At 38.1% G+C, this 24,766-nt stretch overlaps 1 protein-coding gene across 4 annotated transcripts in view; it reads left to right on the forward strand.

The window, feature by feature from the left end:
• LOC115210632 (condensin-2 complex subunit G2) overlaps window positions 1–24,766 on the forward strand; it is a 201,634-nt gene that overhangs the window by 161,041 nt on the left and 15,827 nt on the right. For all 4 annotated transcript variants that reach the window (XM_029779278.2, XM_036502154.1, XM_036502153.1 and 1 more), the window contains 5 exons: window positions 3,178–3,277; window positions 7,459–7,631; window positions 17,411–17,554; window positions 18,198–18,292; window positions 24,569–24,675. In XM_029779278.2, the coding sequence (XP_029635138.1) occupies window positions 3,178–3,277; window positions 7,459–7,631; window positions 17,411–17,554; window positions 18,198–18,292; window positions 24,569–24,675 (619 nt within the window). The remainder of the gene's footprint in view (window positions 1–3,177; window positions 3,278–7,458; window positions 7,632–17,410; window positions 17,555–18,197; window positions 18,293–24,568; window positions 24,676–24,766) is intronic.

The raw sequence follows: 24,766 nt of genomic DNA on the forward strand, positions 1-24,766 counted from the left end.
GCTTTTGAAAATGCTCAGATGCCTTCCTCGTGTTTTTCCAACTAATTTATGGAAGACCAGCAGTTGCCCATGCATACCAGCCTCCCCTCTCCTTGCCACTAATGTTATCCAAGGAGAAGGCAAATACTGATACAGCTTGGCACCAGTGACATTGCAACTCATTTCCATAGCTGAGTGAACTGGACCAATGTGAAATAAAGTATCTTGCTCAAGAACACAACACACAGCCTGATCCAAAATTGAACGAATTACCTCATGACTATGGTGCTGTTACACCAGTCATTGGGTATAACTCCTTTGTGAATCACCTGATTTACAATATGGATGACTAGACCATAACCCACATTGCCGGATATTTTAAGCATCTCAGCAGTGATATGTCTTCATATGCTTAATTGTTTCATCTACCAAAGTACTATCGATTAGGATAGCTGGTCTTTCAGTTTGGTCAACACTGGGCAGATTCGTCTCCTCCCATTCATTCTCCAGTCTGTCATAATAGCATTTCCAAGCCTCTTTCTTTGCAGGATCATTAAATGCAAGTGCAGATGAATAGGTTATTTTCATCATAGAACTCCTGTAGCCTTGTTCCCTCTTCATTTCCATGAACCCCACATGCACCATGGATGATACCAGGCATGCCGCCTGACATGCCCATTGAAATCCCCAGCCATGAAAATGAGATCATTGTCACTCGTCTTTGAGGCAGCCTGCTGAAGAATATCATAAAAGCGGTCCTTTTGTTCATTTGGTAGACCCGTTTGGGGGTGCATCGGCATAATTGTCGCTATCCAATTCTGCAAAACTAGCCTGAGCTTAAGCACTCTATTGCACATTCTGACTACCTCCATCGCCTTATCCACCCATTTCTCTGCAAGAAGTATGCCTACACCACCTACCCTGTTGCTGTTACTTTCCCAGAAAATATTATACCTATGTGTGTTGCCTGTGAGGAACCTGGCTGAAGCTCCTCTCCACTTCTTGAATGTAACATACATCAACATGCCTCCGTTCAAGCATCTCCACAATCTCATTAGACCTATTAAGATTGTTGAGATGCTTAAATGGAGGTATGTTGTTGCATTATTTTTGTCCCAAAGTGGAATCTAACTACAGATAAATTGAGATAAATTCAGCAAAATATAAAATTATTTAAATTCTGTTCAATATTATCAGCGAAAAATGAGTAATTAGCTAATATTCTGGCTCGGGTGTGGCTGTGCGGTTAGAAACTTGCTTCTCAAACACATGGTTCCGATTTCAGTTTCACTGCGTGGTACCTTTGGCAAGTGTCATCTGCTATAGCCATGTGCTGACCAAAGCCTTGTGGGTGGATTTCGCAGACAGAAACTGAAAGAAGCCTGTTGTGATGTATGTGTGTGTGTGTCAGTGTTTGTCCTCCACCACCGCTTGACAGCCAGCTGTAGTTTATATCCCTGTAACTTAGTAGTTTGGCAAAAGGAACCGATGAATGAGTACTAGGCTTCATAAGATAATAAGTCCTAGGGTCAATTTGTTTGATGAAAACCCTTTAAACCATTGCCCCAGCATGGCTGGAATCAAATTACTGAAACAAGTAAAAGATTCAATTGAGTATACAACAAAATTTTAATACAGAATTGCACGCATTATTGGATTATTTATCAGTTTGTAATTCTGGATAACTTTCTCATGATAATGTTGATAGCAAAAAAATGCGCAGGTTTGTTCTTTGTTTATATTCTGTGTAACAGTAAGTTTATGCAGTGATCACTTCAAACAAACTTAAGAGGAAAAAGAATAATAAATAAACTAATGACTTCATTGTCTTGGAATGACTGTAGATAGGTCCAGTCTCTTCTAAGAAAATCAGTTTTGAAATGATTATTCCATTCAGATACAAATTCATAGTCTTTATTGCTATCAGAGTTGTCAGAATCACTTGTTTCACTTTTAGAAATCAAAATTTATACAGTTCTATATTTAAGAGATGAAGAATTGTTTACATTATTTACATTTGACGGATATTTGTCCTCATCTTGTTTGTTGTTAACACAACATTTTGGCTGATATACCATCCTGTGGGATGAAGTTAAAATAATAGAGAACACCACTGGAAAATACGAAAAGAGCAGCACATATTCTAGGACACAACAACCTCCTAAGCAGACCGAGTGCAGATATGAGTAGCATATGGGAACTGGTATTAAGGAAGGATAGGAAAATATTTGATTTATAAGCCCTAAAATTCACTCCATAATTGCCCATGTGGTTAAGAACGTGAGCTACAAACCCCAAGATTCCGAGTTCGATTCCAGGCAGTGACCTGAATAATAATAACATCAAAAAATAGAAATGAAAACTCAGGTTTGAAATTTTCCCAAGACACCTGATGAAGGCTGTAGGGTATATCAGCTGAAACGTGTTAACATCAAACAAGATGAAGACAAATATCTGTCAAATGTAAATAATGTAAGTAATCCAATTCTTAATCACACATGTATCTTTTATGTTCACCATATACATTTTAGTAGATTTTTCCAGGTTTTCTTTTGAAAAATCATTCAGAATTCAGATTGATGATATGAAAATGGTATCCAATTTTTGCCCATAGTAAAAAATTTCAGAAAATTGATGTGGAAAAAAACTCCTCCAAAATTCACAGATCTCAGTTATCACATCAACTGTAACTTAAATTTTCAATGAGTAAAACCAGTTGTTTTTGCAAATCTACTAATGAGATATGAACTAAAATTCTCATTTAAATATGAACCAGTTATCTTGGATGGATTTGGGTGGGTTGTTTTAGGCAGCTTTGTAATAAAATGGTTGAATTTTATAAAAAAATACAATAAATGTGGGAGTGATACCTAAAAGGATATTTTAAAAACTGCATAATCTATGCTGTAAATTATTATATATTAACATCTACTTTTCCATCTTACAATGTATTGCATAGGCTATACAGCCCATGTCTGGTTATTATTATACATTTTCATCTTGTTAGACCTGATCTTCTGAAGTCCAGTATATCTTGGTATTAACTTTTTATTAACATGTCCATGAACACCCATATAAACATGTTCAAATTTAAGTAAGAATACTCATTTAAATTTCATTACTGCATTAGTGATGGTGATGATAACAATGACATTAGTTTTATTTGGAACTTCATTGGATCACTTTTTTTTTTTTCAGCACCTTTTTACTTTGACCCACACATATCTACTGATGTTTAAAATAAATGAAACTCAGTATTATCTTCTTAGTGAACTGTTCCACTGCTGTTTTACTAATGGTTTGTATACAATTCACTATATCTCTGATTCACTCCTTAATTAAAAAATATTCTGTATTTGTGCTTGTATCTGAACTAACTGTTAACTACTGTTACTGACTAAGTGAAATTTGTTTTGAAACCACTTCCTATTTCATTGGTGAATGACTAAACTGGCCATATCTGGCAAAAATATTCTATGTGTTTCAAACTGGCCAAATCCAGCCTCTCACATTCCCTACAATGTCATTCTAAAAACAATCACATCATCAAAGTCTTGAAGCTATGAGATAATGCATGATTAATTTTAAACAATGGAAATAAATAAGCATTGCATTTGACAGAGTAATCTGAATGCTAAAGGGTTAAATCAATGGATAAGTTAAGACCTAGTTGATAATTCACAATCTTGCCTTCTTTTCCCTACATGGGTGCATGAATAAAGGCTTCTGAAAGATGTGACAGACACTTTATATATCATTGCTTAGCAACTGCACACTTTCATTCAGTTAAGGAGATTAACATACAGTAGTATTCTTTATGTTCACAATTTGTTAAGATAATCTCATTGCATAAAATCCAAATTTAATAGCTGTAGAGAGGAATTGAATACTCCAACTTCTTTCATGTGCAGATCTTTTTACAGAATTTAATCTCTTTCTCAATAATATATATAAATATAAATTCTATAATTATGAGTATAATTATAATTAGGGTTCAGCAAAATTTGCTTCACCACATACCGAAATTTAGAAATAGCAGTTAAACTACTATTCTGCTATCATAAGATATCCCTCAGACAGCAATACTCAACAACTCACGCAGGTAAAGAGAAAAAAATAACGAATCCACCCGGCTCTGACGCGTTTCAGAGTTAGAGAGATGTGCAAAATGTAAAATCATATTTCTATTCACTCATTCTCTCCATCAGTACAGTATTTCAAATTTTAAATTTGGGTGCCCTGATAATTAACATACGCATTTGATCAAGCGTCATCAAATAGCATATATCCAAAAACCAATACTTCCGAACTCAAACAGACGAATGAGATCTCGTATTTCTCCTCACTCACCCACATGTGCAAACAAGTAAAATTCCACAGAAACTGCTGTTTACAAGAAAATTATATTGTCAATAATAATAAAGGGTAAAATTAATTAATAATTTTACCAAGTAGTCCAGTATGTTAAAAGAGCCGTTATCAGTAAACTTATACAAAAATTCTATACTTATGAGTGTAATTATAATTAGGGTTCAGCAAAATTTGCTTCACCACATACCTAAATTTAGAAATAGCAGTTAAACTACTATTCTGCTACCATAAGATATCTCCCACGCAGCAATATTCAACAATTATGTTCATAATTATCGAACTTTTGTATAAGTTTACTGATAACGGTTCTTTTAACATACCAAACTACTTGGTAAAATTATTAATCAATTAATTAAATTTGCCCTTTATTATATATATGTGTGTGTATAGATCAAAACAATTTGATTTAAACTCCTTGGTACTCTGAGTTTCAAGCATGATGCTAGTCTTTGGCCATGTATATGTACACATGTGCACAAATAAGTGTGTGCATATGTACACGAACACATGGGTGCACACATATACTGGTTTGCATGTGTATATGCATACTAGTGTGTATATATCTGTGTATGCATATGGTGTGCAGAGGTATATGCATGTGTGTATATATACTTTTGTGGTTATGTATCAAGGGTGAGAATATGCAGATAGACAGGCATGCAGAAGTATTGGAGATTGGTAATTTGTAGTGCTGTTCATGGAGGCTAATTAGTAATGATGACCTTGGTGCAGGCAGTGCAGGGGGGCAGCTCGTACTAAGGAAGTGTATCCGGGTTGGTGACAAGTGGCTTGAAGTTTACCAGACAGTATATCTCTGGTGACAGCAATAGGATAGATCATATTTGTTGTTGGATACTGCGAGTTGGTCGTTGATGTGCAGTTTTTGTGGAGGTAATGCTGGCAATAAGGAGCGCTGGGTGATTATGGTGACACCCTGTTGATGTTGGGTGATCTTGCAGGTCACAGAGACTCCAGAGAAAATGCAACGGGGAAGTGGAGTTCTCATTATACCTGGATCTGAATGAGTGCATGTGCTCGTGTGCGACTATTGTCGACAGGGTGCCACCATATTCACCTGGCACCCCTGATTGCTACTTCTGCTGGTAAATTTGAAGCCACTTGCTGCTGACAACCTGGATATACTCCTTAGTACCAGCTGCGCCACTGCACCAAGGTTGCCATCACCAACTAACAACCTCCATGAGCAGCACCGCAAATCACCAATCTCTAAAGCTTCTGCATGCATGTATACATCTGTTCACTGTATACATAGGCATGGATATGTACTCACTAGTATGCATGCACATAAGTGCTCGTATGCGTATATACGTATGGGAAAATGTGTGCATGCATGTTTGAGTGCATGTATATATTTGCATGTATATATGTGTGTACAGGTGTATGCATGGATGTGTGAATGTACACCTATGCATGCATACACACATTCACAATACAGAGCCACACACATAGATATATAAGCACATACATACACATATACGAGGGACGTTCAATAAGTAATGCCCCTGACCCACTTGCAGTTTGATCTAGCTGAAATTTTGCATGTGCAATTATTCATATCTTTAGAGATTAAATGGCGAATTACAGCTCTGAACTACTTGTGGTTTCTGATTTACAGGTGTTTGAACTGAGTCAAGTGTGAAATGGAGCCTGTTGAGTGTCGAGCAGTGGTCTGGTTTTTGTATTTGAAAGGACGCACACCACAGGAGACTTTTGATGAAATGAAAGTAACTTATGGTGATGATGCCCCATCATATGACCTTGTAAAACGCTGGCATCGTGAATTCAAACATGGCCGGAACTCTGTGGAAACAGCTCCCAGATCTGGTCGCCCCGCTTCTGCCATTGATGAGGCATCTGTCCGTCAAGTTGAGGCTGCCATTTTGGAAGATCGACGCATAACTATTCGCCAAATAGCCCATTAGGTCAAGATTAGTACCGGGTCTGTGGAAACTATCATTCATGACCATTTGCATATGCAAAAGGTGTCTGCCAGATGGATTCCCAGGCTGCTCACACCTTTCCAGAAGCAAGAACACGTCGAGTGCTCGAGGATGAATTTGGAGATGTGCCAAGAAGATGAGTCAAAATTTTTCAAAAGACTGATTACACAGAATGAAACCTGGGTCCATCACTATGATTCAGAGACCAAAGCCCAGTCAATGCAGTGGAAGCACCGTGACTCACCTCCTCCAAAGAAGGCAAGGGTGCAGCCCTCCGCTGGCAAGGTCATGCTCACAGTCTTCTGGGACCAGGACGGAGTAGTGATGACAGATTTCCTGGCAAAGGGTACCACAATTACAGGAGCCTATTATCCTTCACTTTTGAGGAAATTAAGAGAAGCTATCAAAATCAAGAGGCGGGGCAAGATCAGCAAAGCATCCTCCTCCTGCAGGACAACGCTCCGGTCCACAACTCGCGTCTCGCCAGATCAGAAGCACAGGCGTGCGGCTATGAACTCCTCCTGATTTTCACCTCTTCCCAGCCATGAAGTTGTTTTTGAAAGGAAAGCATTTCCCAGATGATGCAACCTTGATTTCTGAAGTCACGTCGTAGTTGGAGGACCAAGCTGGGGTCTTCTACAAAAACGGTCTCCAAAGCTGCATCAAACGATGGGAGAAATGCGTAACTCTGGATGGTTCCTATACAGAAAAAGACTAATAACTGTGCCAAGTTTCGTTGCTCTACTGTTATGGGAAGTGGGTCAGGGGCATTACTTATTGAACGCCCCTCGTATGTATATGCTCACACATCTATTGCCCCCCTTCCTACTCCCTCCCCCAACCACACCACTGATTTCCTGTCCACCATGCAGCATTTTCCAAGTAATTGTTGTCGCTGAAATACCATCAAACTCTGACACCATATGACCTTTTTTGACCAATTGTAGGCTAACATCTGGTAATAAACATTTGGCTTTCTTCATTCAAATTCCTATAGCCAAAGACTAGCATCATGCTTTAAACTCAGAGTTGGAAGGAGTTTGAATCAAACTGTTTTGATCCATGAATGTAACTCCCAATAACTGTGTTGAATGCTCTTCTTTTGTTTGTCTATTCACTCATGTATATTTATTTTTTCTTTATTCAGTGCATAGTCTTAAACTGCTTCCAATCATTATCAAATGCCTGATTCAAATTGTATCTGTCAACTTATCCACAAATCATGATATTCAACAAACAATACATGAATCATTTAAGTTCTTATTAGAAACTCTTGTAGCATTGGCTACAAGTAAGTCTGACACACCTACACTAACGCTGGTGAGTGTTACTTTAATGTATTTTAAAATTCTTTTTATTGAATTTATATGTGCATGTGTATTCATACATACTAGTATTATAAATACATGGTCCGTCATAATTTGTTATTGTGATACCATTTTCAAATAATTTTTTAATTAAAGTGTAATATACAATCAAAATATTATGAAATAATATTGTACAAAATGTATATGCACACATTTCATTTCAGAAATATGGGTTAGTTACTATTTCAGAAATAGTAATGTTAAAACATTGTTGTACATGTCAAGCAAGCTTTTTAAAACTTCAGTATCTTCAAGGACAGTGGATGGAGGCATTCAGGAGTGGTTCTTCATCCAAGAGGATTATTTAGCAAGTAGGAGAGTACAGGTTCAATTACTAATGCACCTAGTATCAATCAGGGTAGTGGAGTGTTACTCCATCAGTATTTCTGGATGCCATCCCCAGGTATTGTATGCTTGTTTCATGTCATTTTAATATCAATCAAACATCATTTGATGCATTCTAAAAGATTTAAGTTTTCTTTCATGATACATATATTGAAGATAGCTTCGATCATTGAGCTCAGTTCTGCAAGGAAATGCTAATGTTCTTTCAGAATGATAATTCAGTCAAAGGGGTAACATTTCATATGGTCAGAATCCTCAATTAACACTTTAACCACATTGTGTGCCATATACGGTACATGGTTAACTGTCCCAACCTGCATTGTGTACCACTATTGGTACACAGTATAAATTTTAAAAAATTTTTTAAACTGATATTTTAATAAACTCAGTTGTTGTTATATATGATTTATGTTTTAGAAATGAAGGATCATCATCATCCTCACCATCATCGTTTAATGTCCACTTTCCATGCTAGTGTGGGCTGGACGATTTTGACTGGCGAACCAGATGGCTGCACCATGCTCCAATCTTGATCTGGCAGAGTTTCTACAGCTGGATGCCTTTCCTAACACCAACCACTCCGCGAGTGTAGTGATAATAACTAGATTTTGCAAATTTATAACATATATTCCTGTTCCATTATCAAAACTTATCAATAATAATAAAATAAAATAAGTAATAAGAAAAAGCAACTGAACAAGATGCTGGTGAGGCTTAATGGCTAAACTCAGAGATGCATTTAAAATGTTAATACTACTGTTGAGATTGTCAATACATATGTAAATTAAGAGAGTGATGTAATGATGTAAATCAATTAAAACTAATAAAAAAATAACTCAGTTATCACTACACAACTTCATCTCATTCTCAGTTAGCAAAAATGTGGGAAAATTTACTATATATTACACACACACACTCTCTCTCTCTCTCTTTGAAGGACACCAACAATTTTTTATTTTATTTTAAAATCATTGCAAGCATGACTGTGTAGTAAGAAGCTTGCTTCCCAAACACATGGTTCAGGGTTCAATCTCATTATGTGACATCTTGGGCAAGTGTCTTTTACTATAGTGTTGGAGATGTCCGGTTTACTTCCACTGCCTAGTATCTTAGGAAAATGTCTTTGAAGGTTCACCAAAGCTTTGTGGGTGGATTTGGTAGATGGAAATTGAAAGAAGCTTGTTGTGTGTGTGTGTAATGCCATAGACTGAGCTGAACATCACCATAAAACATTTTGTGTAAATGACAAATGCTCAAAAGCATCAAAATTCTATATTGCTTGACTAGATTTAGTCAGCACTGGCAGATGGCACTACTGTGTCATGAGATTACACTGCAGTCATGAGCAGCAGAATGCCAAATGGAAAATTAGCTAATATATACACAGCCTGCTAGCTTTTCACAACACTAGCTGTTGGCCAGTATTAGTCAATATAAGTTTAACTGATTTTCTGTCTGGTATTCAGTGCTCGAAATCACACGAAACAGATGTGTGTGCATGCATGTGTTTCTGCACCTCCTCATTTTGATATTGTGTAACACTTGTGAATAAGTGACACTGTCATACAAGTGGTATCATTTATTTCCATTCTTCCATGAAGACATATCCAGTCATGGGAAAATATTACCTTGCTTAGAAACAAGTGAGGTTTGGTGACAGGAAGGACATCTGGCCAAAGAAAATTTGTCTCAATGAATTCTGTTTGATCTATACAAGTAAGCAAGTAGTTGCTAGAAATGATGCTTGTGCTAGTGGTGACAATGATGACATCCTCTCCTCCTTCTCCTCCTCAATTTCTCTCTTAGGGTACATACCACTTTTATATATTTTTCTTTATTTTAAATAATTGGAATTGAACCTGAAACTGTGTAGTTGCCAAACAATGTTCTTAGCTATACTGCTCCTTTTATGTCTAAATTTTTTTATTATTATTTAAAGTAATGACTTTTTGCCAACATAATGTGGCAGTCCCAGGATGGGACAAATGTTACTGTTTAGTCTCAGGAAACATCATTTTCAGCTGGTTTTACAACACAAAAAATTCTGTATCCTTATATTTTCAGCACAACTTTGTAACCCTGAACCAGTTTCTGGGCTATTGCCCTTTATCAGCTTGGTTGACTAGGTGTCACTACTGAACTGCTGTCGAAAATATATAGATTTCAAAGTGATACACAGTCACTGATCTACAAAATAGAAATATTATTTCTAAATCTCTCAAAGAGAGATATACAGTAACAGCACCATAAAGTAATGACTTTTTGCCAACACAATGCAGCTATCCCAGGATGGAATGAATGTTACTGTTATTTAGCCCCAGGAAACACCTCCACCCACCACAACCTCATATCCACAGACCGGTTTCTGGGTTTTGCCCTTTGTCAGCATGAAGTAGCTTGGTTGGCTGGATGTCACTACTGAACTACTGTAAAAAAAAATAGAGAGATTTCAAAGTGATACACTGTTACTGATCTACACAATAGAAATATTATTATTTCTAAATCTCTCACAGAAAGATATACAATAAATTACAAAGCTTCACTCTTGAGTTCTTTTAGTCTAGCTCTTGCAGAGAGCTTGACTAAAATTTTAGGCCAATAGCCCAAAATAAGAACGTGAAATTGAAGAACTTATAAAAAGTAAATTTTCCATAACATCAATAATTTTATGTTTGTATGAATAAAATTTATCTTGTAAAATATTTACTCAATTTTCTGATCCAACAATTTTCAGTGATTTGTCTAGTTTAAAACTCCACTCTGTCATGTCACATCAAAACTTCACTGGAACTTTTCTCATCTTTTTTAATTATGGCCTTTTTTTTTTTAGATATTAATATAATTTAACCTTCCTTCTGATTATGTTTTTGCTAACTTCCTATCTTGATATTGATATGTACAACATTATTTTAGTGAAAATGAATATAATTTTTACCATTTGTTAAATCTAATTTAAATTATAAATACTGTCTGAATGGGAAATTAAATTAGCTCATGATCTAAAAACCTTTTCTTCTTAAAAAATGGACTCAATACAAGGAAATTGACTATCATTTGGTGTTCCATGAACTTCATCTGAATGGAAAAGATTTGATCAATAATAAAATTGCTGTTCAGAGCATATGTAAAAATTAAAGTAATTCCTAAAACACTAATTATTCCACTGCTTATCTTCCAGTTTCTGAATAGGTTAAATATAATTCTCCAACCTATATCCAACTTATTTGCTCTCTATTTCTACTTCCGTTGGTACTCCTCTTAGTTTGCCGTTTACTGATTGTAAGAATTAAATGTTTCATAAGTCCAAATTTGCATTACAGGTTGATCCAAAGTAGCATAAAATCACAAACACAGGTCTGTGTGTGTATTTGTGTTTCCTTGTACTGACATAGTATGATAGTTGTAAATGTTTTCATTGTCATAGAAACAGTGTCAGTCATTTTTAATATACTGTGAGAACATGTCTTGGCATAGGAAAATATTGTCTTGCTTGGAAACCGGTGAAGATTGGCAACAGAAAGGACATCCTACTATAAAAAATCTGTCTCAATAACCTCTGTCTATGCAAGCTTGGAAAATGAATGATAAAATGATGATAGTGATATATGCATGTCACCGTAATCATTTAATATCTGCCTTCCATGCTGGCATGGGTTGTATGGTTTGACAGAAGCTGGCTAGGTAGAAGACTGCGCCAGGCTTCGATGTCTTTTCTTGGCATGGTTTTTATAGCTGGATGTCCTTCCTAACAGCAGTAACTCCACAGAGTGGAGTGAGTACTTTTTATGTGGCACCAGCACAGGAGAGGTCAGTTTTGGTATGGTTTTTTTACAGCTTGATGCCCTTTCAAACAATTTACAGTGTAGATTGGGTGCTTTTTACATGGCACCAGCACTGGTAGGGTCACCGAGTAACTTAAAAGACAAAGATCCTTTGAGAGGGGATGTGGTATTGGAGGTGATCTTGTGTTAGATGAAGACAGAAGCAGGTGTTATGCTGTAGAGGAAATACATGATTACCTGGTCAGAGAGAGAAAGAGAAAGGAGAGACCAAGATTGAGGCAAGTAACAGGTGTGTTGCTGTAGAGAACATACATGGTTAACCAGTCCAAGAGATGGAGCAAATGGAAGAGAGCAGGAGAGAGATGGTGGCATGTTCACAAGAAACAGGGATCAGAATATAAATGGGATGGTAGAGAAGAGCCAGGGGAAGGTATGTGGTGGCAAAGTAGGACATACTCTCAAGATACGGGGTCAGATTATAAATGGTATGGTATTGCCAAGGTGCATGAGTAGGGAGTACAGACTTCACATGAATGCAAGGAGTGTGTGGGTGGGGTATGCAGTGACTAGTAAAACCTGGGTATATAGAGGGAGTGGGGGACAACAGGATAGCAGTGATACAGTGTGCAGGGCAGTGAGGACAAGATTGGGGAGTAAGAGATAAGCATAATGCATGAAAAGAGGAAGCGGAGAGATGTAGTTTGGTTTGTTGAAGTAGTGTATGGAAAAAATTTTATTGTTGTTACATTGGGGTGGAAATCACAGAGCATCTAGAACTCAGTGTCGCTGAAGTGGGCAGGTGTTTTCAAGAACTTCATATCGCCAGGCATCTTGGTCCACTGTCATCTCCTTCGTGAGGCCCAACACCCTGTGAGTGGTCCTCACATCATCCTATGTCTTCCTAGGTTCCCCTCTTCCACAGGTGCCATCCACTCTCAGTGATTGGCACTTCATTATACAGCTGTCATCATTCATTTGCATCACATGTCCAAACCAGCATAGTCTTCTTTCTTGCATGCTGCATACTATCATCATCATTTTGTGTGTGCATGAAATTGGCGGCCTCATGCTAAATTTTGAAACCAATATAGCATTATCATCATCATCGCTTAACGTCCATTTTTCATGCTGGCATAGGTTGGATGGTTTGACTGAGGTTTGGAGAGCCAGCGGCTGCACTAGGCTCCAATCGGATCTGGTAATGTTTCTACAACTGGATGCCAACCACTCTGAGAGTGTAATGGATGCTTTTTACATGCCACCGGTACAGGAACCAGTCAGGCAGGCCTGACATTGATCACGTTTGGATAATGCTTTTTACATGCCACCAGCACAGGAGCCAGTCAGGGGACATTGGCCACAGCTATGATTTTGGTTTTACTTGACTCAACAGGTCTTCTCAAGCATATCATATCACCTGATGCATCAAGGGTACTCTTGAATGGGCTGGAAATGCAACACTGGCATTGACCATGGCTGCGATTTCACTTTACTTGCCAGGCCTTTGGTCTCCTGTCATTGCCTCTGTGAGGCCCAACATTCAAAGGTCATGCTTCACCACCTCATTCCATGTCTTCCTGGGTCTACACAGGTTCCTTCCACAATTAGAATGTGGCACTTTCTTACACGGCTGTCCTCATCCACACGTAACACATGACCATACCAGCACAGTTGTCTCTCTTGCACACCATATTTGATGCTTCTTTTGCCCAACTTTTCTCTCAGGGTGCTCACACTCTGTCGTGTATGCACACTGACATTAAACATCCAGTGGATCATACTACCTTCATTTCCTTCAAGCCTATGCATGTCCTCAGCAGTCATGGCCCAGGTTTCACTGCTGTGTAGCATGACAGTTTGCACACATGCATCATGCAGTCTACCTTTTATCCTGAGCGAGAAGCCTTTAGTTGCCAGCAGAGGTAGGAGCTCTCTGAACTTTGCCCAGCCTATTCTTATTCTAGCTGCTACACTCTCAGAGCAACCACACACACACACACATATGATACACACGCACATACATTGGTTTTAAATTTATGAAGAAGGCCAGCAATTTTGAAGGTTGGGGCAAGTTGATTACATTGACCCCAGTGCTCAGCTGGTACTTATTTTATCAATCCTAAAAGGATGAAAGGCAAAGTCAACCTTAGAAGAATTTGGACTCATAACATAAAAATAGATAAAATGCTGTTAAGCATGGTTGTGCCACCCTATATATGTATACATATTAGAATAGAAGCTGTGTGCTTAGGAATTTTAAGAGATTGGGAGGTCATGGTTTCCATTCCTGGACTGGCATTGTGTTGTAACCATGTTTATATTTGATGTGTTGTATCTCATGCAGCCATACTGGCAATGTTGCTTTGATGAAGAGAGTGGTCTAATCTACAGCACAGATATTTGATCATTATAAATGAATCTATGGGTAGGACTATCATCTGTTGTCTACAGTAGGAGAGTCCACAATGCATGAATATATATTCCTATATCATATATGTATAACAATATCATTTATATGCCATACATATATAAATATATATATATATATATATATATATATATATATATATATATATATACACATACATACATATACACACACACATACATACATACATACAAAATCTGTAAAACATTCTATAAGTTTATCATTTAAGCATATATGAGCATGTCTAGATATGCAAGTATATATGCACGTATACATACATACAAAAGTACCCAGTTGATGTTGAAATAAAATTGAATAAAGACTGGCATACATACATATGCATATATGAGCAGAAAACCATGCATGGATATGTTAGTAGAAAGTTTAGAGATGATAGTAACATTGATAATCAGAGTAGTCTATCATGGACCAACAACTGGATTACTACCTCCCACTTTGAAGGGTATGCGTTTGCAATCCAGGAACAGGAAATATCAACCAAATACCTGATGCACAAAAGGGACAGAGATGCAGGAAAAGCTGTAAAATGGGATAACTGATGCAGACTTAGTGGAGTTAACACTGAAGATATCACCCACATCATAAGCAGTTGTCTGAAAGTGTTATCCTGGTATCATCTACTGATGAGACATAATGTTGTAGCTAGGAAAAATGTAATGAAATCTGTCGGAAGGACAAAAGAACCCACAGTATGATAGAAACCATAGCTACTCATAATAAAAAGGAGTACTGGCAGAATGTTCCAGTGAAAACCTCAATGTGAACACTATAGATACTGATTTCGGATAGAGAAGAGAAACTGAGTACAATTGTGGAAATCAGCTGTCCTGTGAATATCAAAGCTGAAGATCACTGAAAAAAAGAGTACCTATGCTGAACTATTGAGAAATCTACAGTTATTCTTTCCAGATTACAAGTTCAGGTAATTTTGGCACTGGAATATGTAACACAACTGCTTAACTACTAATCTTGTGAAATTAGGCTTCTCAAAATCAGAAAGGTGAAAGCTGATTTGAAGACTACAGATCCAATCCATCACTGGAACTGTAAAAAACCTGTAAAACTTTCCAGAAGTTTATCATTTAAGTATGTATGTGCATGCAACTATAGGCATGAGAATACATACATAAAACAAAACATACAATATGCATGTATATACACATACAAAAATACCTTATTGCTGATGTTGAAATTCTAATGAAGGAGCCTTGGATCTAGGTTAGAAACTGGCTCTTTCTCTATTGGTTAGAAATCTTGAAATAAAACTGAATAATGACATACATACATATATACATCCATCCATGCATGTGTGTGTGTGGTTAAGCTTGCTTTGCAACCACATGGTTGAACATCACTTTGTGTAATTATCTTCTACCACAGCCTTGGGCTAATTGATGCTGTGTGAGTGAATTTGGTTGACAAATTGTGTGGAACCTTGTTATGCAATAGGTATAAGTTTGTTCCTCACTCCCTCAACATATTTGATGATTTTTTAACATTTCTGTGACTTTGTGGTTTGGTAAAAAGAGGCCAATAGAATAAAATACCAAACTTTAAAACTTACTAGCTAGAGGTGTTTGTCTGAACTCCTCAGGGCAGTGCCCCAGCCTGGCTGCAGCAGTATGACTGAAACAAGAAAAAGTAATATGTATATATAGATATATATATATATAGAGAGAGAGAGAGAGAGAGATAAGTTTCTTTATTGGCCACACAGGGCTGCACACAGATTGGACAAATTACAAGGTAGAGCTTTTCTTTTGGGGGATGAAAAAAACAAAAAAAAAGGCGTAGGTTTTCGATCAAAAGGGATCGTAAAAGGGGGGGGCAATCAATAGGGATCGTGTATCACAGTGTCATGATGTACGGTGTAAAGGGGGAAGCAGATAAGGTTTATCTGTGGGAAGAAAAGCCTACGAAAAAGACCACGGCAACCTCAGTCAATATTGTTATATGTTACCACATTTGTTTGCAAGTGGGTAACCCTCTGTTTTCAATTTCTGGGTTCATAGGATTATGCTCAAGGTGGCTTCGTCATTCATACATGCCATTCTTGCTACATTCACCCATCTTTTTTTAAAACATTCGCTAGACAAAACTTGCCTCTCTACTCTCACTTTCCTTTTCAAGTGGTACTTGAAGAAGTTGATGAGAGATTGACCAGAGAGGAAAGTGTTTGTCTCCAATCCTTTCAGACGCGTCCACCAGATACATTCTTTCGCCATAGCCACAAGGATGATGAAAATAGCTCTTCCTTCCCGTTTGAAGGAAGGAGGCGTGACAATATTGACGATAGACTCAGCTGATAAACCGACTCATCCCACACGTGACAGCAGTTGTTCGACATAAGCCCACAGGTCGGAAATTGTTGGACACTGCACGAGTGCGTGCAGAACGGTTTCGGCGCTCTGACCGCATCTCGGGCAGGTCGGCCCCGTGTCTGTAGAGCTTATCCCGAACGGGTAGCACTTCTCGGTAGCACTGCCAGGCCAGGGATCTCTGGAAGTTGTCCATGGGCCCTGGCCCGAAAGTCGTCCCGAACAGGCGGGTCAGGTATTCCTCGTCGATGTCCAGGTTCGCCCCAAGATCATCGTCGTACCTCCCCTCCACTGATCCCCTATAGAATGCTTTGGTTGTGATAGAGTCACTCAAGGTCGACCCGGGACGGCAGAGTTGCTTGAGAGCAACACGACACTCGCGGTGCCATTCGCCCTTTAGATAGATAAATAGACAGACAGACACTGCTGTACCATGTAGAAAATTTATATTGATAATTTTGACCTATGAGGAATATGTTAACCCTTTAGCATTCAAACCACCATGTCCTGCCTAAATATTCTGTGTGTTTTATGTTCAAACCAATCAGATGCAGCCTCTCACACCTATCCTGCAATGTCCTAAAATTAAGCAATTACATCATGAAAATCTCAAAGCTAGAAGATAATGCATGTTTAATTCAAAACAATATGAACATTACATTTGATAAAATAATCTGAATGCTAAAGGGTTAATCAGATATGACTGTCATCAAACATAAATGTCTTTTATTAAATGAAACTTCACTTTTTTTTTGTCAGAGGAATGAAATTTCTTCAATATAAGGAAATAAAATATTATTTAACTGATGTTTGTTCTTTTAATTTGTTTTTATTACAGATTTTGAATTCTTCAAGGTTACACATGTCAAATCTTCTATCAACAATCTATGAATTTTCTACTCACAGAGGAACAATGTTAAGTTGCTTCTTTCAGACTATTTTAACTGCAATTCTTTCAGAACTTTCTTTTGCTAGTGAGCAGGTATTGTAATGTTCTTGTGTAGTTTGAATTTTATTTATTTTTTAATATTATTTCAAGAATGTTGTTGTAGTCTTGTATAGTTAAGATGTTTTTAAAAATATATATGCAATTATGGAACATAAAGTCAAACATTTCTACAGTTTGCCCTTGAATTTGTTTTAAATTTGAAGCTCTTTAATAATGTAGTTACTTTGCCAAATAAGATTATTTATGCATAATGTTGAACAATGAAAGTAGATAGAAACTGAAATTCTATGTATACAGCTCCAATCACTCCATTTTACTGTTTCACATAGTCTCATTTGTGAAAACTTTGAAAAAGTAACATTTGCATTTAATATTTGTTTAATTTAAAGTATTAAGTTTTAGAACCAAATGTATTTCATATATGTTCAGAAAGAGTTATATGTTTATTAGACACATATTATGAAGAGGCTTAGATTTTTATATTGTATAAGCACTAAATTATATTTTTAATGGCTTAAATATTTTTATCTAGCAACCAGAATAAAATTAAATGGAATTTATGCAATATTGATGATTCATATTGTATTTTACAGACTAATTCATTTTTGAATCACTCAGTTATATAGTCAAAATTGTGCTAATCCCTTTACTAATCAATTTTTATTGTTATCTGCAGAATGACATCAATGAAGTGCCTTCAAATTTCCAGAATATAAAGCTTGTATCACTATGGCTACTGAATATTATTTTTAAAAAACCGTTTTTAATAAGGTCTGTCTCTTGTACCCTTTATGATACTGCAAAGTGTTGTTAGTTATTTTTTGTTTTGTGTGTGTGGATGATAAATCTTGAATTGAAAAAAACTAAAAATCTATAGATACAGAATACATTAAAAAAAGGGGAAATCTACCACAAAATACTCGAATAAACTGTTATGCCCTATATTATTTTTGATTGGCATTTGTAGAATAATTTCATAAAATAATATTTACTATAATGAGACATTTCTTCCCATAGTTCCAACCATGCCAACTTGTTTGTTTGCCATGTTGAGGGCTAAAGCTTCACAAAGCTCACTGGACTTCTCTCCCAAGCTATACAGGTGATGATTTGTTACTACCACTTCACTTATCAGTGAACAGCTCATATTCATCACATTTGTCAACTCCTATTGTGCATTAGATTTTACATCCCCCATTGACACAACTTCTTGAACATCTCTATTTCTATTGATTAACCCAGCCTCTCTACCTCTGTCTTTTACAAACTCCCTGATTCCCACTCCAACTTTGCTGTCACTTCTTCCTACTTGACTCACATCAAATATGTTATTTTTTACTTGCAATCCCTTCACCCCTGCCACCTGTATGGTTATGACTGCACCAAATGATCTGTTACCTCACAACATAGTTATCCCCAACCTGCTGTTGACATCAGTTTCCATGCATTACTGACCATACTTCTACCTTCATGTCTCATAACAACCTTCCCTTCCCCTCACCTTCATCTTAACACCTTATCTTTACGGCACATCATCCTCCAGTACATCTGTCTTTTTTCAATCTGACTCTACCACTTCCCACTTCTCTGAAGTTCCTTTCTTAAAATACAACTGTAGTCTGTGTAACTTTTTGGTTAGATCCAACCTGAATTTTTTTTTTCCTGCTTTTGCTACAGGGTCCATCCCTTCATTTAAAGCAGTGGTTCTTAACTGTTTTTTGCCTATGGATTCCTTTGATTCCTATTTTACTCTACTTGATCCCCATCGTCATCATCATTGTTGTTCAACGTCCACGTTCCATGCTGGATTGGGTTTGACGGTTTGACTGAGGACTGGCAACTCAGAAGGCTGTATCAGGCTCCAATCTGATCAGGCAGTTTTCTACAGCTGGATGCCCTTCCTAATGCCAACCTCTCCAGAGTGTAGTGGGTGCTTTTATGTGCCACTGGCACAAGGACCAGTCAGGCAGTACTGGCATTCACCATGCTTGAATGATGCTTTTTACATGCCATTGGCACAGAAGCCAGTCAGACAGCACTACCAACAACAATGCTTGAATGTTGCTTTTTATGTGCCACCGGCACAGGACCAGTCTGGCAGCACTGGCATTGACCACGCTCAAATAGGGCTTTTTATGTACCACCAGCATGGGTGCCAGTCAGGTGTTACTGGCATCAGCCACAACAATGACTTCACTTGACTCAACAGGTCTTCGCAAGCACAGTTTATTGCCTAATAATTGAAGGACGCTCTTAAATGGGCCAGTTATGCTGCATTGGCATAGGCCATGGTTACAGTCTCACTTGGCTTGCCGGGTCTTCTCAAGCACAGCATATCTCCAAATGTCTTCATCACTTGTCATCGCCTCTGTGAGGCCCAACATTCAATGGTCATACTTCACAGGTCTTTCTGGGTCTACCTCTTCCACAGGTTCCCTCTACTGCTAGGGTGTGACACTTTTTCACACAGCTGTCCTCATCCATATCAGTGCAGTCGTCTCTCACACCACATCTGATGCTTCTGATGTCCAACTTTTCTCACAGGGTGCTTACACTCTGTCATGTATGCACACTGACGTTACACATCCAGTGGAGCATGCAAGCTTACGCATGTCCTCAGCACTCATGGCCCATGTTTCACTGTTATGTAGCTGTTCACCACACATGCGTCATACAGTCTACCTTTTACTCTGAGTGAGAGGCCCTTTGTCACCAGCAGAGGTAGGAGCTCTCTGAACTTTGCCCAGGCTATTCTTATTCTAGCAGCCACAATCTCAAAACATCCACCCCTGCTACTGACTTGGTCACCTAGGTAATGGAAGCTATCAACTACTTCTAGTTTTTCCCTCTGGCATGTAACGGAAGCTGTTTTCTGCATATTTTCAGTGTTTATTGCCCCTGAGCATTTGCCACACACAAAAACTATCTTCCCAGTTAGCCTTCCTTTGATATTGCTGCACCTCTTATGTATCCATAGCTTACACTGGGTACATCTTATAGAGTTTCTCCCTACGCCTTTTCTACAGGTCAAGCAGGGCCATCTACCTGAAGGGATTTGTGATTTGTCTGCCTTCCTACTTATTAAGATATTGGTTTTTGCTAGATTGACTCCAAGGCCCTTCAATTCTAGACCTTGTTTCCACACCTGAAACTTCTCCTTTAGTTCTGATAGTGACTCAGCTGTTAGAGCATGGTCATCAGCATAGAGAAGCTCCCAGGAGTATTCTGTCTTGAATTCTTCTGTAATTGCCTGGAAGACTATGATGAATAAGAGGGGTCGGAGGACTGATCCTTGGTGGATCCCTACCCCTACCCAGAATTCTTCACTCATTGTCAACCCTCACCTTCATGGCTTGTACAGCTCTCACTATCCACTCATCTATCCCTCGTTTCCGCATTGACCACCAGATAAGGGATTGGGGACCCTGACAAAGGCTTTCTCTATGTCAACAAAGGCCAACCAAGTAAAGAGGTTTATCTTTGGCTGGGTATTTCTCCTGCAGCTGTCTTACTAGAAATATAGCATCAGTGGTACTTTTCCCTGGCACAAACCCAAACTGCATCTCACTTAAACTACCTCTCTCCCTAATTAGTTGGACTTAGACCCTCTCTCTGAATTTCATTACCTAATCCAACAACTTGATACCTCTGTAATTATTCATATCTAATGCATCACCTTTACCTTTGTAGCAGTTAACTATGGTGCTGCTACAGAAGTCATTGTGTATGACTCCTTCATGTATCACCTGATTGACTATATGGGTAACTGGACTATAGCTGACACCGCCAGATATTTCAAGCATCTCTGTGGTTATATGGGTAACTAGACTATAGCCGACACCGTCAGATATTTTAAGCATCTCTGTAGTTATATGGGTAACTAGACTATCGCTGACACCGCCAGATATTTTAAGCCTCCCTGCAGTGATTCCTGATGGACTGGGGGTTTCCCTGTCTTCATACCCTTAATTGCTTTATCCACCAAGGTACTGTTAATTTGGATAGCTGATCTCTTAGTTGAGTCCGCATTTGGCAGGCTCTCTTTCTCCCATTCATTCTCTTCATTTAGCAACCTTTCACAGTGGCATCTCCAAGTCTCTTTCTTTGCAGCCTCATTAAATGCAAGTGAGCCATCATCCATGCAGACACATTTCTCTCTTATGACATCACAATTCTCTCTGACACACTGTCTTGCAACATGAAACACTTCAAGCCTTTGGTTCTCATGATGCAGAACATTGGCAAATATTTTCCCTCTGCCTAAGTAAACCTTTCTCCTAGCTTCCCTTCTGGCAATCTGATACAATTTCCTGCTACCACCATTCTTTCAGTCCTTCCATGCCTGTTTCTTTTCCTTAATGGCCCTGTCAACTACATTGTTCCACCACCACATCACCTTGGGTCAAGAGGGGACTTTGTACCATCCACAGATCTGGTCAGGAGCTCTCAACAGGTTGTCCTGTAAGAACCTCTAGTTGTCTTCCATATTATGTGATGCTATATCCTCCACTTTTTCATCAAAAGCTTCGAGTAATACGTCTCTAAATCTCTGTCCATTCACAGGATCCTTGAGTTTCCTGAACCTTCTTTTTCATGCTGGTCGTCTTCTGGGCATCCATTTAGCCCTGATCCTGAAGTTGCTAACTATTAATCTATGTTGCAGGGTGCATTATTCACCTAGGAAGGTTTTGGAATTTATAAGTAACCTTCTTTCCCATTTCCTGGCGAGGATGTAGTCAATTTGACTAGTGTGTCCACCAAACCGGTAGGTGGTAGGTGACTGGCAAGTTTCCTGGAGTTAGTATTACAAACCATAAGATCATTGCAAATGATCTTATGGTTTGTAAGAACTCCAGCAGCCTGGTTCCTTCCTCATTGTGGGAACCAAAACCACAGCCACCATGTATGTCATGGAAACCCCTTGCATGTTGTCCAACATCCTCATTGAAGATGCCAGCCACAAAGAGAAGGTCCCTGTCATTCATCGAAAAGGTAGTCTGCAAGAGGGTGTCATAATATCAGTCTTTCTGTTCATCAGGTAGCTCTGGCTGAGATAATGGTTGCTAATCCATGTTGCAGCACTAATCTAAGCTTAAGTATTCTATTACAGACTCTGACTACCTTGATTACCTTATCAACCCATTTTTGTGCAAGAAGTATACCCACATCCCAACCCCGTCAGTGTTCCCTACCCAGCCTCTGAGTAACCTTGCAGAACTTCCTCTCCATCTTACTTTTTGGATGCAGCACAAATCTACACTTCTGTTCAAGCATCTTACCTTTCAATGTGCCAACTCTGAGGCTGTGGAAGGTGTGGTCCTGCAAGGCCCTGGGATGGGGGACAGCAGCATCAAGTACCTGAAAAGAAAGCTCGCATTTGGCAGAACTCATAAACATGCAATAGCCTTCAACCTGCATACACTACACCATCATTTTTTGTACTACATGATCTCTACATTACATAGGAGATAAGCCATAAATAGGGGTGGGGGAACATTGAGCCTTTGGAGGCGTTCAGGAGAAAGACATCTGATAGAGGTCAGAAGATAAAGACTTCTGGTACGGGGGGGGGGGGGGGGGGCACTGCAAAAACGCAGGAACCTCAGGCTACCAGTGTGAAAGAATAGTAGTAATAATAATAATAATAATGAGATAGAATTGGGCATTTGCGTTAACTGTGGCAAAATTAGATAAATGAATGAATAAATGAGCATGAAAGAGAGGGAGAAAAAAGTCTTATTGTATGTTCATAACTAAATATTATTAGGAATTGCGTTAAAAAAAAAATGAAATATTTTCTGTATTATGAAATATATCCAATTTATTGCGCATACACATTAATGACAAAATCTTATTTGGACTCCCAAGGGTCATATGGACCAAGAACATTACTTGCTTTATTCAATGCCGAATGACAAGAGACCAAAACTTCTGGTGATTTTCTGTGCTTGAGAAGACACGTCAAGCTAAGTAAAATTGTAGCTATCCATACATACTGGCATATCCTTTATGATCATACCCTCCCTTCCCCTCATACACACCCACACACAGCCTTCACTGAAGCTATAATATTTTCAAGACGTCTCTCTTTCAACAATGCACCAAATGTAATAGTCTATGAGATTTAGATCTGGTGAGTTGGAGGACACTAACTTGGCGTTGTATGATCTAACATCCATTCTTGGGTAATGTGGGCTTTGCAAGGTGCTGAGTTTTATTGAAGCACATATAACCTACCACTGCATATCTCATCCATTCAGGACTCAACAACGGTCTCCAACACCTGAGCAGCATTAATTTTAAGACCCTGTAGAAAGTTGTGAGGTGGCATGACATAGCCTTCGTTATTCATCACTCCTAAAACCATCAAAGCTGCTTGAAACTTAGTGTCCATCACTCCAGGGGCATCAAAGTGTTTGCATAGAACTATCTGTCTTTTCTCCTGTTAGACTTTTGGTCTTTGTTGAAGTTTTTCTCATCAGAGAAAAGCCAAAGCATGCTATGCAGTTACTTGTTAAGTAATGCTTGGGACGATCAAATGGTTTTTTCTGTGTCTTTGCAGATATGAATTGGTCCCCTTCTCAGTATTTATGACTTGTATCAAATATCCTTGTGTGTCAGTTTACTCTAGCACCCAAAGTTCTTTGATGATGACTCTATTCATTTTCTAGGATCATCATCAATAATGTTTGGAATCCATTGGATGAATTGTCATGTCCTTATTGTGTCTAAACATTCAGAATGTTTTTTTCTCTTTGATAGAGTTGAAATATTTCTGCCAGAAGCTTCCATTTCCATCCAAAGTTTATGTACAAAAGATCTTGCAACATTTAGAAAGTTGGCACATAGGGCAACAATGATTGCATTTCTTTTCACTTCTTATGTTAGCATTTTGTCTAACTTAGGTGATTTGAAACTTCTTAGTTTGTAGAGAGTAATGCACTGAAAATTAGATGTTCTGAAATATCCCTCCCACCCTGTATATTTACAATTTTCTTCAGTTTTTCTCTTCTTTTTTTTTTCATGAACATACTTTTTCTATTGTAGGTATTTTTTAAAGGAACTTCATACATTTACCCAATCAAAACCAGATACATTTAAAAACTACCATCAATTTTACAGTCTTTTATATCTGCTTAATACATTAAATTACAGTAAGTATTATCAGACATTTCTTCTTATTTTTATCTTATATCTTATATTTCAGTATATAAATGATGGTTATTATTACTTTATCTTCAGTGA

This window comes from Octopus sinensis, linkage group LG4, assembly GCF_006345805.1.
Source record: "Octopus sinensis linkage group LG4, ASM634580v1, whole genome shotgun sequence".
Taxonomy (NCBI): Eukaryota; Metazoa; Mollusca; class Cephalopoda; order Octopoda; family Octopodidae; genus Octopus; species Octopus sinensis.